The sequence below is a fragment of the Onychomys torridus genome, chromosome 1 (assembly GCF_903995425.1).
Source record: "Onychomys torridus chromosome 1, mOncTor1.1, whole genome shotgun sequence".
Lineage (NCBI taxonomy): Eukaryota > Metazoa > Chordata > Mammalia > Rodentia > Cricetidae > Onychomys > Onychomys torridus.
In genome coordinates, this window is record NC_050443.1 from 130,231,520 (window position 1) to 130,247,246 (window position 15,727).

The window sequence follows — 15,727 nt, forward strand, 5'->3', positions numbered from 1 at the left end:
TTTTAAAGTAAACGGATGAAATGATTTTAATCACATGAGATTTTCACACTAACTACACATTTCTACTACTTTGTGTAATGTTCTTCCTGTTTGTCCAACTTTAGTTTTTGATTTTGTTTAAAAAAACAATTTGGGGATGTGTTTTTTTCCTTCAAGAAGTACAGAAACATGAATTTTGCTTCTTTTTGTCCTACTTCTCTTGTATGCCATAAAAATGTAGCACAGGATAGCAAAGACAATGAATGCCAAAGTCCAAGTGATCATATATTGGGGCACGTAGATAGGATCCAACTTATTTTTATCTCCTCCTTCCTCTTCTTCCTACTAAGCAGGACAATACCTAATTAAACTTTTATCTTGTGCCATGTATGTCAGGACATGACTAGATATATTTATTAGATTTTCACTAAACATGTTTTAATTTTGATTGCAGAACAAACAAGTTAGAAAGCCTTGCTTCCATGTGCTACCAACTGCATTCACATGTGATATTAGAGAAAATAATCTAAACTATAAAGTTTGGAAATAGAGTAAAATGGAGTAGAATGGGGGGTTCTGGTATATCACACTATGAGTTTTCATCTTGAGAACCTCCTCTTTCTCACTTATATCCCTAAAAAACCACAGAAATACAGCAAAATCTCCCTATGCCTCACACCTTTTCAGAGATGACTAAGAACACTACCCAGCCCACCGACCAGTAGTAATTATTTGACAGAACACAGGTAAAACAGCTTGTGCTCTGGCTGTCACATATTGTGCCTCAAAAAGTTTATTTTATTCATTGTAATAATTTACATACAAGGTAACGAGCTTTGTTATGGCACTTTACTACATACTCGGTTCTTCTTTATCTTTCTCCCTGCTCTCCTCCCCTGGTCCCCGACCCTCCCCTCAGCCTTTTTCTTCCCCCCAATCTCTCCCATTCTGCTTTCATATCACATCTATTACCCTCTCCCCAAATTTTTGCAGTGGATGGTGATTAATATAGATACCCAAAATTAGTCAGAGTGCAAAAAACAAATGTCTCTGGGGGTGCTCAGCCATAAATGGAGGATCTATATCATATCACTCCCACCAGGGCTCAGGAAACGTGGAAATAGGAGGAGGAGACTCCAAGAGCCAGAAGTCTGGGAGAACTGAGACAAAATAGAGTCTTCAAGACATGACAGGCTGTAGCAGTCATGAGTACACAGCAGCTGTGATTGCCTGCTGAAGACCTGCATGAGATCAAACCTGCCATCATTCCAGCACAGACTGGGAAGGGGTTAAGCCACCACCCATAACAGAGTTGACAGCTGATACTGACAGCAGTGGGAGGATTAGTTTTCCCCAGGGATGAGCCCCTGATTGGTTATCCAATACTAAGTGCTCAGCCCTGAAGCCATATACACACAAACAACACTAAATGGACTTGACACATTATGTTTATATATTTATGCTGTATTGTTACAAAGATAATTATCAAAGAAAAAAGACAGTGAATTAGAGAGAGAATGAGGGGCAGCAAGAAGATTGGAGAGAGGAAACACAGGATGGGTTGGGAGGAGAAAAGGGAAAATAATGTAATTAGATTTTAATTATAACATACATTTGAATGAGCAAATAAGATACTCTGATGTGGAATTCAAATGAGCAACAAAAAGTATATACTTGCCAGGCAGTGGTGGTGCATACTTTTAATGCCAGCATGCAGGAAGAAGAGGCAGGTGAATCTCCAACACAGAGAAACCATGTCTCAAACAAACAAAAGGTTTATATCTTGCACAAAGTAAAAAGAGTGCTGCTGAAAATTAAGGACATCTATAATAGTCATTCTCCTCTAGGCCCAGGAAGATATACAGCTATATTAGTATCTGATTTGAACTGCCAGATCTAAGTGAGAAACCCTCACTATGGACTCAGCAGAATATATATGTATATAAATAAATATATACATTATATATGTGTGTGTATAATGTGTGTGTTTCGGAATAATTAAAGAAGTCATAATTAGAGAGGGCTTGAGAGGGACATGAGAGGACTTGGGGTGTGGTTAGAAGGAGTGGAGATAATGTAAATGCAGTACTGATGTATGAAGTGCAAAAAATGAATTTAGATTATGAAAAATCAAAATAGCCAAAAAAAAGTCATGGAATTCTTGACAATCTGATTGTAGTAGAAAAACACTAATAAAGATATAATCTTAGGGATTTCCATGTGAGTTTAGATTTCAAATTTATATTCTTAATACCTGTGCTATTATTTCAACCAAGAGAAAAAATTACCCAGATGTTCTGTCATCTCCACAGAGGACAGAGCTTTGCCAATAAACCTATATGTCAATTCTACTTTGATATATGTTTATTTGACAACAAAAGTGGAGTTTCATGTGCACTTATCACGTTTAAATTCTATATATACACTTCTTAGAGAAACACAGTAACAGCAATGTGTAAATTTTTACAAGTAGATTTTTAATAGCTATCTAAATGATATTAGTCTGAGTATTTAAGTATTTAAAATTGTATGAATGTTATATTTTGATATTTCTGCTTTATTTAGTTTTGATTTTGCTTTTTATTAATTTTACTATACAAAAATGGGTCGTACATTTTCATATATCATAGCACTTTGTTTATATTCCTTTGACAGAGTTTTACAAAGAGTAAATCTTCTCAGTTTATGTGGAAAAGAAAACTTATTTGGAGTCTTTTTTAGTGTATTTCACAGGAAATATACACACCCTAGCTGAGGAATCGAAAGTCAGTTAGCAGCTTTTATAGAAAAAGAAGGAAGTAGGTGTGCTTTTCAGAAATTCATACCACAGCCTTTATGATTTAGAAAGGTCATAGAAGCAGAATGCAAATTTCAGCAGAGCAGTGCTGAGTAGTGGGTGGGCACTGGATCTGAACAAAGACTCTGAGGTGCTATCCCAGGGCCTGCCCTTCCTCAGACACAGACAGCAGGCATTGCAGGCTGGAAGAAGGTAGGTGCAGGGAGTTGCCTTCCTAGGTTTTTAGCATGATGGCTTTTAATTTACTGGATGAATATAGGATTATCTAGATTGAAAAATGAGATCACCTTTCACTATACACATTATTATTTTGAATTAGAGTTGAGTACACATTTAAATGTGCCTTGGGAGGAAATTTTTGATGCAAAGAATAAGGACAAAGAAAAGACAAAGGCTTGAGAAAGTGGCAGCAATATTTTCTCCTCCAGGTCCAGGACCTCACCAGCCACAGGCAGGTGGCTAGGTTGACAGTACCAGGCATGAATTTCTTCCTATTGACTATTCTGTAAGTCTATTTAGATGGCTCTTGGCTATTCCCAAGATATAAATGTCACTATGGTACCCTTGAGGATATCTTGCCATGTTCCCCCTTAGAGGAAGAACTTCAGACAATTACTGGCTATTAAGAGAAGCAGAATCAGTCTTCTCCAACAATGAGTTCCCTTTTGGATTATCCAATTGAGCTGGTTATCCCTAAATATATACATATGAGCAACTCTAAATGGATCCCACAGGTGGTAGGTTTGTGTGTATACACACACATACACACACACACATATATATATAGAGAGAGAGATTATATATAATAATATGCATATGTAACAATAATAATTAAAGAAAAATAGGTCATTAATATGAAATGGAGTGGGGGAACATGGGAAAAGTTGGAGGGAGGAAAGGATGGGATGTGAATGATTTAACTACAGTACTCAAGTATGAAATTCTCAAAAATAAAATAATAACATTAAAAAGGAAAGTTTTAAAAAAAATGACAAAGGCCTCTTCTGGACACTGTGTGGGGTTGTTTTGCTTTCTATTCTTTCCCTATTCCCAGGGTATCAAAAACCTGAAAACAACATTTAAATTATTGACTGATCATTTTACACACTCTTAATAACCTTCTTCCATAATATTCATCTCTGTCTTCTACATATTATCTTGACAATCCACTAGATAAGACAACATCTGTTCTATGCAGGATTTGGTAGAGATGCAGAGGATGGAGCCTCAGTTCTCAGCCTGATAGGCTTATAATCCTCTTCTGAGATGGACTGTGACCTGGAATAGGTCTCCAAGCATCTTTGGCTTCATTTAGGAGACTCACAGGCCATGAGCTGGGCAGACTTTTAGCAGTGTGAAGATGAGAAACAATCTCGAAAGCAATTGTGCCCAATTCACTCTTTCACAGGTGCTGTCAACGTAACCCAGAGAATGTTTAATCAGAAACTCACATCTTAATGAAAGAGCTAGGCATGAACTCCAGATTATTGGATCTTAGGCTAGGCTTTGCCCTGCTTAGATTTCATTTCTCTGTCATCATCAATTACTAACAAACTCTTGGAATTTAGGCTTTTTGTGTGTGCCTCTCTATTTTCTATTTTAACAAAAAACTCACCCTTCAGAATCCTCTTTAGTAATTGACTCCTGAGGGGAATGTTAACAGACAATCAAGGTCTGAAGGTATTTCTGAGAGTCATGGCAGAGGCCCTTTGTAAAAAGTGAGTAAGTTGTGCATTAGGGTGAATTACACCCTTCACCTTGGGTTCCCTTAAGAACACCTTGGCCTTCTGGAGTGTGAAAGGGAAGTACCAAATACTGCTTGAATCCTGTCTTGCATTCCAGGTTGAGTAGTACACAGCAGGGGTGGGGGGGGGGGGGGGGGTGGGTGTTGCATTTGATGGAAGCCAGAGACTGTGTGAGGAGAGTGAACTTGGGAGCAGATAGTGAGCTGGGGGTCAAACCTCCTGAAAACGAAGTCAACTTGTACAAATGCCTCAACAACTGATTTGAAAATGAAGTCCAAAATATTTGTTGCTATTGAAAGTAAACATCTAAACATTCAAAATAAGGCTAAGAGAATAGAAACAGAAGAGCTTCTCTTGTTAAGAGATTAAAACTATTTTTGTAGCTTTTCTAGATTTTTTTATTATAACATAGGAGTGTTTAGTTTGGAATTTACCCTTAAGCAGGAACCTGGCATTGAGTCATTTCCAGAAGTTCATCCCAATTTTCATTCTTATTTCAGCACTGTTTCTGCTGCCATGACAACCATGCAAGGAATAGAACAGACCATCATACAGGTGATCCCTGGAGATGTTCAGCCCTCAGAGAAGTCTGTTATAAGGTCACAACTGTGGAAAGAGAGCACAGAGAAATTCTTGAAGGGGGAACCCAAAGTCCTAGGGGTAAGATGTTTTTGGATCTGAGGAGAGTATGATTTTGTAAACATCTAAATGATAAAAAAAAAATTAAAAAGCTAACACCAGGACTCTGTCCCACCAGCCTTAGGATTCATCAGCACATCTCAAGATCACTGACACTTGATTTTCAAACCTATCATTTGCAAATGAATATGTTATTCTATCACATCATACTTTACATTTAATTATGCTTAAAATATAGGAACTTCAGGTCTGTTCTAAGCTGTGGGTCATCCAAAATGATCATGTGTAATTCAGTGCAGAGAGAAAGCTATGCAAGCTGCTGTTGTGATTCAGGCCCAGGCCTACCCATTGGTTGATAAACCCATACTGTTCTTATCCGTTTCCAGTGCCTTTCTTTTGTCTGCTACTCAGATGAGAAATCCTCTATTTTCCACATACTTCTGTCTGCAGAAGAGTATGCCTAAAAAAGAAATACAGAACTTCAAAAGAATAACATCCTGGGCAAGTTAAAGTTCACTTAATGTAGAAGGCACTCACTAACCCAACCTTCCAACTACTGGTTGGCTGCCATTAGGCAGACACCTTTTCAAATAGTCATTATTCATGATTTATGTTTTATGTCAGCATGGAATTTGTATATCTTAAATTTATTAATAAGAATTTTTCAGTTGAGAGCAGTTTACCATTTACAGAAAAACTGAAGGAGAGATAAAGGTAGACACTCCCCAGTGCTGTGAACTCTGAGCTTAGTGTTCTGTGTTCTATTAATTACTTTACATATCAATTAGGAGAAATCATAATATTACCACGCAATATTAATTCTTTTCATATGACATAAGACTATTCATAATGGCTATTTCCGTTTCTGAGATTTGTTTGGTAAATGGTATTCTCAGGCAATTCCCTCTAAGTATATTGGATTTGTCAGCCTCTTCTTTTGGTTTTCTACAGTGCTGTCCTCTGCATGGTTTCTGAGAGTATTAATCACTAGTTTTCTCAGTTACTTTGCCTAGAAATTAATTGATTTTATCTATCTCTAAAGGAAAATAAACCTAGGTTTTGTAAATTTTATCCATTGATTCCATGTTTTGAATTCCAGTGGTTTTCACTCTATTTTTACTTTTCCTTTTGATTAAATTCTTGTCCTTTTTGGGGGTTTCCATAAATTAAAGTGCAGGGAGCTGACTTGGTTTAGATCTATTCTTTTTTATTTTAAAAAATTAAAATAGGATTATAAGCTTTCCCTCCTCCCCTTTCTTCCACCAGCCTTCCCATGATGCTCCTCCTTTTCATATCCATGACTTCTTTGTATTTAAAGATTATTGCTACAAGTACACATACATATGAAATATATGTATATGCACACATAAATATGTAAGTGTCTTTTCCAGTCTCTTCCTTTAGCCTATACATTTCCTTCTATGCACTATTGTCATTTCCTTCCACATAACTTAATAAGTTGTTTTCATATACTCTAGTCTTTACTAAGGGAGTTCCCCGACTTTTCAGGTCACCATATTCACATTCCTTCCTCATGCTCCAAGTCCCCAAAGAAGATCCTGTGTGCTGTTCATATTTTCTTCACTCTGCATCTAATTTTTTTCTTCAAGTTGCTTCTCGCTGGAATAACTTCTTCCTAATTCCTGAGTCTTTCTTGTGTGAGCATGTGACAAAGGAAATAACAGTGGTAGAGATGCACCATGGGTATCATAAAAGCACCTCTGGGAACGACCTCACAAATTCCCTCCAAGTTTGAAATTACTGAAATGTGTGTGTGCATGTGAGTATGTGTGTGCGTGCATGCATGTGTATGTGTGTGAGAGATATTCCAAGGGAAATTTATAAGTTGGCACATCCTCCCCCATATGTGAAGACTACTGACAAGAGCATCATATTTCAAAATTCATCTGTGAGTATCAAAGGTGGAGATGAAGGGAACTTAGTGGTTTGATAGTACTTAGCATGGACATCATTTTTGGTGGATAATGTTTCACTTTTTTGTGTCTAGGTTGTACAAGTTATGATTGCGCTCATAAACCTCAGCTTGGGTGTAATAATCATGAATTTAGAACATTCTGAGATAATCCTTTCAGTGTACATATGGACCCCTGTTTGGGGGTCAATCACGGTGAGTGACATATCATCTTATGTAACTGCAGATAATAACACTGTGTTGTAACTCCACTAACCTTGGGTAGAATCCTCTCTCTACTCTTTCAAGTAGTCTGTAAGTTTGAGAAGAGTGTATCTAAACTTTATTCAGTTTTTTTCTTGTTCATGTTGCACTATCAACATACCATTCACATAACTAGGTGGACTGTTTATTTAATATGTCATTTAGAATACTGTGACAGCATGCAGTCATGTACACCCACAAGAGTTACTTAAGCATGGGCAAACTAATTTCCTCAGGAGTCCAGAGGCTAGTCATTCCTAGGGTTGGTTATTCAGTGGTACAAGAATGTCATCACATCTTGATCCCAGAGCAATTTGACATGTTGATGTATCTATTTCATTATTCATAAATATTTTACAAGTATACTCTTAAACCCAAGGATAACCACTTGAATCTTTATTTGGGGACACTGAGATCCAAGTCTCTAGCTGGGATCACTGAACTCTGAAAGAAGGGGTGAAATGAGGGGCGGGTGTTAGCAAGAGAGAGGAGACAGAACTGAGCAGATCACTCACAGAGTCTGCCTAATCAACTCTCAGTAAATTTTTAAAAGTTAAACAAGCTTCCTCTAAATAAAACTGAAGAGACTGTTTTGTAGTTCAGAGTGTCAGTTAAGTATAAAATATTAAACATTTTCTTACCTATATGGTATGAGCTGACAAGTGAAAAATAAAGTTCATAAACTTGGTTATTTTTCAACTGAGAATCCCATTCAAGTGTTGTAAAGTTTCCATATTGATAACCTTGAGAATGAGAAGATTTAGTTATTTTGTAAACCTGATACTTTAATTTTCCCTTCCAATTTACAACAGGTGTTTAGTATTTGAGGAATGGCACAGGCTCCCATACTTTTCAAAGTTGCATGGCTCTTTGGATATCAATAATAATACCAATGATTATATGACAATAATATATAATGATATTCATATGATAACAACACCACCCATAACACCAGTAATAGCTTTCATTGGATTATAATCTGGGCATATTACTAAATGTTTTTGTATGTAATGCTCTTCTTCAACCAATCACTACAATTTCTGAGATATTTGCTTTCATCACCATGTATAAATGAGACTAGGAAAGGTGAATATATTACAAATGTATTCAGTCCATGAATGAGGACTCAGAATCTCATATATCTCCTCACTATGGTTTTCTGTGTCCATCTGTATTTCCTGTTCAATGTCATCTTGGCAACCAACTCTCACAGTTCATGATGGAGGATCAAACTCAAGGGCTCAGGCATGCAGGGGGAAGCAATTGACTGACAGCCATCTCCTCAGCCTTACATCTATATCTTGATTTTAGTTTCAATGGTGTGATCTTACTGAATCTCCCATTAACTTTTAAATCTTCTAAACCAAAATTTGGAAAGCAAATGCAGACACCTGTATATTTAGCTAAATAGTTTAAAGAGGTCAATTCAATCAAGTTGGCAGCAGTCATTTAGAATAAATTGAAAATAATTGCCACATTGCTAGACTCAAATGAGCTACAGTATTCCAGTGATCGTCTAATATAGAATTCAGTTTTTGCCATTATTTTATTTAGAGTTTCCAATATATATTTCAAATAAGAATAATTTGTGGTCTGTTTTTGTTTGGCTAACTCCTTCAATTTGGGGGTCATGAGGGGAAAATCTTGTTATACAAACTGAGGAGTTCCAGTCTTCACTGCTTTAAACAATTTTGGTAGGACGATAATTGCATAGTTAAAAAAGAAAACCTTGGTTCTTCCAATGTCTCCTTTTTACTCCCCTGTTGCTGTGGCTAAGGGGAGGTTGTGTGACAATTGATCACTTTCATAGACCTAATTGAGTTAGAAGTGAGTGTCAGCATGCTATGATTTATAACTGTATAAAGATTTTAACCTGAATTTTTCCTCTTGTGACCAGTTCATGCTCTCAGGGTCCTTGTCCATCGCAGCAGCAGTGAGAACTACAAAGGGTCTGGTATGTATTAGTTTTTTTGTCGTTTGATGTGAATGATTTCATCAAGTATGCATTCTGCTAAAATGTAAAGGGGGTGATTCTATTTTCCTAAGACCAAGGCAAGGCTATGAGTTTTAGAATGATCTGACTTTCAAAAGTGTAGCTGAGCTACAGGGGCATAATAGGGCTCATCACGTCTGAGTGGATATTGTGTCAAGGCAGATACTGGGAGAATCTTGGTCTGGTGCAGTGAATTCTGGAGAAGAAATGCCAGGTAGGGTTAGACAGATGAATCTTGAAACTTCAGATCCAGCCCGTGACAATAAAATAAAATATTTGCAGTGGCAAAAACATCATTGACTGACAGGTTAAAATGGCTTCTTCAGGTATATCCAAAATGATAGCATTTTAAAAAATTACAGAGGCCATAGAGATAGCTCAGCAATTAAGAGCACTTACTATTCTTACAGAGGACCTGGATTTGATTCTAAGCATTCACGTGATGGTTCACAGACCTCCAATCCCAGGGGATCTGAAGCCTTCTTCTGATTTATGTGGTCTCCAGGCATGTACATACATGCAGACAAAAATTTGTGTATATAAAACAATAATGATTTTAAAAAGACATTTACAGCAGGATTTCTGTCATAAAACTGATAAAAGACAACAGCCAAGAGTCTAGCAATTATTTCACTAACTAAAAGCTGCATTTGAGTTTTCCTTCCTGTAATAGGTAAACATCAACTTCTGTAGCATGATCAAGGTGACCTTGCTACACCTGGTCTCCTGTCTACCTCCTTAGCATCTTTAACCAGCTTTGACCAGTAAAATGCACCTCATGTTAGAGATGCAACAAACTTTCAGTTTCCTGAGTAGTTTTACTTCTCACAAAAACTCATTGTCCTGAACCATGAAAAGAGAATCCTGGAGCCAAATCTACAGCATAGGAGGAACTATGCAAGAGGAAGATGGGCATGAGTGACTAGCAGCATTCACACAAGAATAGTCAGGTGTTTATAGCAGAGTATGGTGGGAAATGACAGACAGGGCTTTCCAGATAACATGTCAAAGGCTGAAATTTTCACTATGAAATATGAAGAGCATTTTGTGCTCTTGAGAATCATCTGGAGAATTTAGTCTTAGGAAAACAGTATAAGGCTTTTTTGCCGAGGTCTGTGGGAGTATACAGCAGATGACAAACAGTATTCTACAGATTGACCTACCTAATGAATATCTCTGTGTTGGGGAGCCCCAGTAGACAAAGCCCATAGAGGAGCCCCATTAAACAAAATCCATGGGGTGTGGCCTTCTAGGCAACGTCTGTGGTGTAGCCCCAATCTGGCAAAGACGTGGGGCTGTGAAAACTGGTTGTTTCCTGTCTGTAACTTTCTCGTGTGTCACTGTTATGCTTCCCTAATAAGAACAGCTGTGGGGTGCTCTCCACAGCCCTTTGGTAGTGTGTTTTACATCCCTGGGCACACATTAAGCTGTGGATTTCTGTTTAAGCTGTATAATTCTGATGAGCAGAAATATTACCAGAATATTCTTCTTTACTGACACAGGAAAGTAACAGTATTCTGTCTCAAAGAGAGCCTTTTACACATTTTAGTAGTGTAAAACAGACTAACCTGCACCTACAGAATGTACACACAAAGACTAATTCCAGGTGTTGTTTATTGCTAAATCAAGGCCAAGCTGTTGACATCAAGACATAGTCTTTGAAGGAGCATCTTTCTGCATGTAACCTGACCAATCAAGGTTCAGCCCATTGTGTAATGTCTGGGACACCTTACCAACTTAGAGGTACACGCATGAGTCAGTGTGACATTACTAGCACAAGAGAAACTACATGACTTATCCTGTACTTTGAGAATGGGTATGGCCCTGAAAATATTCACTAGGAGATTTGAAGAGTATCTAGTGCCCTTGAGAATCATCTGGAGTATTTAGTCTTATGAAAAACAATATAAGGCTTTTACTTTGGCAAGGGATTGAAAGTAAAGACATCATAAGGAAAGACACAGATTCTACTTTTGGCAAAAAGAGGATGAAATGCATTAATAAAGTCATGGTGTGTTTCAAATATCAGTGGAGCTGTACAAAGAATATGACTGAATTAACTGATTCCCATTTCTTTCTAGGTCACCAGCAGTATAACTTTGAACACCATTAGCTCTGTGGTGGCTGCAGCAACAAGTATAATTGGTTTCATTAGTGTGCTTTCGAATGCATTTCATATTCATTATACAATCAGAGTTGTTGTGGTGAGTATTTCATCGGCTGATGGGATGCCACAGTGGAGGCAAGGGTTCACTGACTCTCGCAAAAGCAACCATCAACCCTCTGATTGTAAACCACATTGGGGAGGTAGGAATGATCAGAAGTAGAACAGTTATTTATTTAAGGATCAGGTGACATCAGATTATTTCCCTTCTGTTTATATCTAAGTAAAAATAACACCACTAATGTGGCTAGTTCACAGACATAGGGGCCCTTATGTCATGTCAGATCTGAGCTGGCACTTCAGAGAGATCCAAAATAAAACCAAGTTCCTAATAGTGGGGAGTTCCAAACACCTCTGGAGGAAAGATATATTGTATACCTTATGATTTTACAAAACAGATTTAAAAGAGTGAGCTCCTTGTAAGAAAGAACAGATAGAGTACTTGTTACCTGGAAACATCAGAATAAACCACATGGAACTGCCAATGATCAGCCAAAGTGACTTAGAAAAATAATAATCCCTACATCTTAAAGCAGTATATTATAAACACGTATACACCTGCTACTTATGTTGGAAATCTTTCTTTCATTTTGTTTATATTGCTGTCTTCAGTTTGTGTGTTTGTTTGATATTTCTGGAGATGGGAGTCTTGCTATAAGACCTGAGCTGTCCTTGTTAAAAATCACCATCTCATCTCAGTATTGGGATTTTAGTTGTGAGCTACCAGGCCCAGCCTGTGCTTGTTTATGTAAATTAAATTATGTTATGTGGGACTGTTTATGAATCATGTAAGAGTGATTAAATTTCTGTAAGGGAGAATATGAGGCATACAGACCTAACTTCTGTACTCTCTGACCCTCAAAGAAACATCTAATCTACCTATCTACACAGTCACACTTCTTGTGACAAGGCTACCATCTCTCCTACTTGCTGTTCTCCCCTTGTGCCTGCCACAATGCCTGAAACACAGAGACTACTGGATCTCTTGAGGCAGAAGCAAGGATTAAAACAACAAATGCCAATATTCTCAGGGCCTACTGAATCAGTATTCTCATGTGCCACGCTCCTGATCTATTGACTAATTCACAGCAGAGGGAGCATTTCTGATCACTGAGAGAGTAACACAGAATATCCAAACCCAGCAGTACCAGACACCAGTTCAAGGCAAAAGAATTCAGAACAAATGGGCTACCTTTGTTCCTCCACTTTGATCCTGTGGTTTGGTAAAGAATCAGACAAAGTCAAGTGCATTGAATACTAAGGGACGTGGTCTTCAACACTCCAATCAGTTACCATAGTTGTGATAATTACTTCTAATTGTGTGCATAATCCAGATATATTAAAGGATTACAGAAGCTCAAAATGAATCTCAATTGCATAAAATCAAAATGTTGACGGGGCTCTTGACCTGCCTGTGATATTTAGAGAAAGGTACTTTTCTTGGCTTTTGTGTTTCCACATTCTGTCTCCATCCCTTGGCTCATCATTTTGTCCTCTGTTTTCAAGGCAAGTACTGCAGACTCCTCAGGCTCTAGGACTTTGATTCTTCAGCATCTAGCTTTTACTTGTGAAGATGTTATAACTTGGACATCCTGCACAGGCCAGGATAGTTTGCCTATATTATCTATAAACAACCTTCATTCCCATTGCAAACTAGTATATCTCCATTCCAGGTCTTGGTTAGAAATCCAACCTGAAAGACCACTCTCTTCAAATATGAAATAATATTATGATTTTTCTCCATGTGAAATTTCTAGCACCAGAGCATAGCAGGCTCTGTGGGCTCAATAAGTTTATTAATAAAAAGAGAGAAAATAAATGACCTTCAGGAGGCCAAGAAATTGTCTAAGGGTTGGGCCATGTCAAAAGCTGGACTTCCAAATCCCTGGCTAGGGTCTTTTCTCTTTTGGCATGGTAGTCGGGGGGGTGGGGGGCATATTTCAAACTTATAATCTCCACTCACGCTTCACATTTCTGTGTATGAATCTGTTTTTAGGGTATGGATGCTTTGATGTTCATTTTAAATGTGCTAGGATTCTGCATTACTGTGTCCATTGCTGCCTTTGGGTGTAAAGCATCCTGTTGTACCCCCAGTGAGGTAAGTATCAGTCCTTATTAAATGATGTTTAGTAGATCTCTATTGCTCTGTATTCAGTCACATGAATCTAGCAGCTAACGAGAATACATCTTCATTGTCTCTTAGTTTCCTCAAGTCAAGACCATCAACTGGGTCCTCTGCTCAGACTTAAAAGGCTTACCTGAGAAATTGAGGTTCCCTTTGGGGATTTTAGTTTCATTAATAAAAGAGTTTAGAACCAGACTCAGAAGGAAGCTCAGGAATGTTTTTATGACAGTTTGGGGGAGGGAGAACAACAGAACAGACAAGCTGAAAATGTCTGCAGCCTTCAGGCAGAGGGGAGATGGAGAGAAAGATGGAGAAAACGCAGCGAGTCTGGGAAAACATGTTGAGGATCTGAGTTCAGAGGTTACCCAATTCTAAATCCATGTTTTTCAGTGCAAGCGAATGCACCAGGGAGTCGTGCTTAGAAATAGAAGTAGGAACCACTGATTAAGAAAAACAAAAGTATTTCTAAGAAAGGAAGTGAGTTTGTGAGCTATAGAAAGAACCCAAAAGGCATCCAGCCACAGAATGTGGCACCCTTACAGGACCGTTAGAGATCCTGCCTCTTCTCTTTGTGTCTCAGATTCACTGCCAACCATCCCCACCTAGCAAGCTCTGTTCCTTAGATGAAACCCGGGTGAAAAAGCCTTTCCAGTCCTTTTCTGTGTACTAGTTTCTTCCACGAGCTAATCTTTATTGTTTGGGAATGCCATAACTGCAGATAATGTGCTTTGATCAAATCCAGCCCTGTTTCCTCCACTCTAATCCCTTCTTTCCTGACCTTGTTGTCCTGCATCAAGTGTGCTCAGGGAGTTGATTGGACTGTTGTTTATGAGAAACTTTCAGTTCCTGCACATCTGGCCATTGTCTTTTCCCAAGAACTGTTGCAGATGTTCTTGAGCCAAGAGGAGGAAGAGGGTCACATAAAGATAAGAAAGTGACAGACTTATGAGGAGAAAAAAAGACCAGGAAGTAGACCATGAGGATTATATGCCAGGAGTGTCCTCTAAACTGCAAATCTTCACATAAACAAAGGAGCCAGAGAAACCCAGCAATTGTTCCCTAGAGCTGAGTGACACTGTCCTGCTGACCTCCTGTGTTAACCCACAAAAGCAGTGGTCTAGGGACATGTGATGCTTAAGCATATACATCTTCTTCATTCTACCACTGCCCCACATCACTTGAGTTTGTGAAGGATAGGATTTTCCCAAGTCTCATGATGCTTCTGCTATTCTGGGCCACTGTCATTTGTGCAGAACTTCTTTCATGTCTGTCAGGTCAGGGTATGGATGTGCTGCTGTCAGCAGGAGTAAACTAGTTTGGAAGAACACCATTGTCATTTACCACAAAACCTTGGTTCGCTTAAGCCATTTACATGGAAGATTCATGCTCCAAGATGTGGCTGCAAACACCAGCTTCTCTGGTCAAACTCAGCTGTAGAATGAGCATCCCATGTGTGCAATACCTGACCTATGCCTGAGACACCAAGCAGGGTGATTCAACTCAGTAGCAACAGTGTAGACACTGGTAAAGGTGACATTGTGGGGTCAGGAAAGGCAGCTCTGAGTGTACTGGGTGACTCAGTGACGTTGTGATTCCGTTTACAGGTTGTGGTCGTTCTGCCAGCAAATCCTGCCATGTCAGCAGCGGCACCTCCCATGCCGCTTCAACCATTGGTACCACCAGTACACCAAGAACAAAACGTTCCAGGAAATCTATACAAGAATCCCACTGGAGGAAGAGTCCAGTTCTGATTCGTGTGTGTGTGTGTGTGTGTGTGTGTGTGTGTGTGTGTGTGTGCGTGCCTGCCTGCCTGTATGTGATTTCAGAATCATGTTTCATTGTTTGTTTCCCTGGGAAATTAATGCTTCATTGCACTGGCTTTTGGTGGCAGTATCAGACCTGTTATAAATAAATAAACCCAAGCATTTACTAGGCCAACAACACCTGAGTATCTTTCCTTCATTGTATGTACAAGGTTATCAAATTGGCAAAGAAGTTTTAAATGCAAACTGGAAAAAAATGTGTTAGCAAACCAAGGTCTCCAAGAAGTGAAGACTACAGTTCACATTGTTGGGGCTTTTGCTAAATAAGTAGATTTAGCTACTCATG

The 15,727-nt window shown here is 38.5% G+C and overlaps 1 protein-coding gene across 1 annotated transcript; it reads left to right on the top strand.

Moving 5' to 3' along the window:
- Positions 1 to 2,939: 2,939 nt before the first annotated feature.
- LOC118577718 (membrane-spanning 4-domains subfamily A member 4D-like) lies at positions 2,940 to 15,369 on the top strand. The gene is made up of 7 exons (XM_036178310.1): positions 2,940 to 2,968; positions 5,022 to 5,181; positions 7,169 to 7,288; positions 9,234 to 9,290; positions 11,411 to 11,527; positions 13,490 to 13,591; positions 15,223 to 15,369. Exons 2-7 carry the CDS (start codon positions 5,038 to 5,040, stop codon positions 15,367 to 15,369), a joined length of 687 nt encoding a protein of 228 aa, XP_036034203.1. The 5' UTR covers positions 2,940 to 2,968; positions 5,022 to 5,037.
- Positions 15,370 to 15,727: the final 358 nt, after the last annotated feature.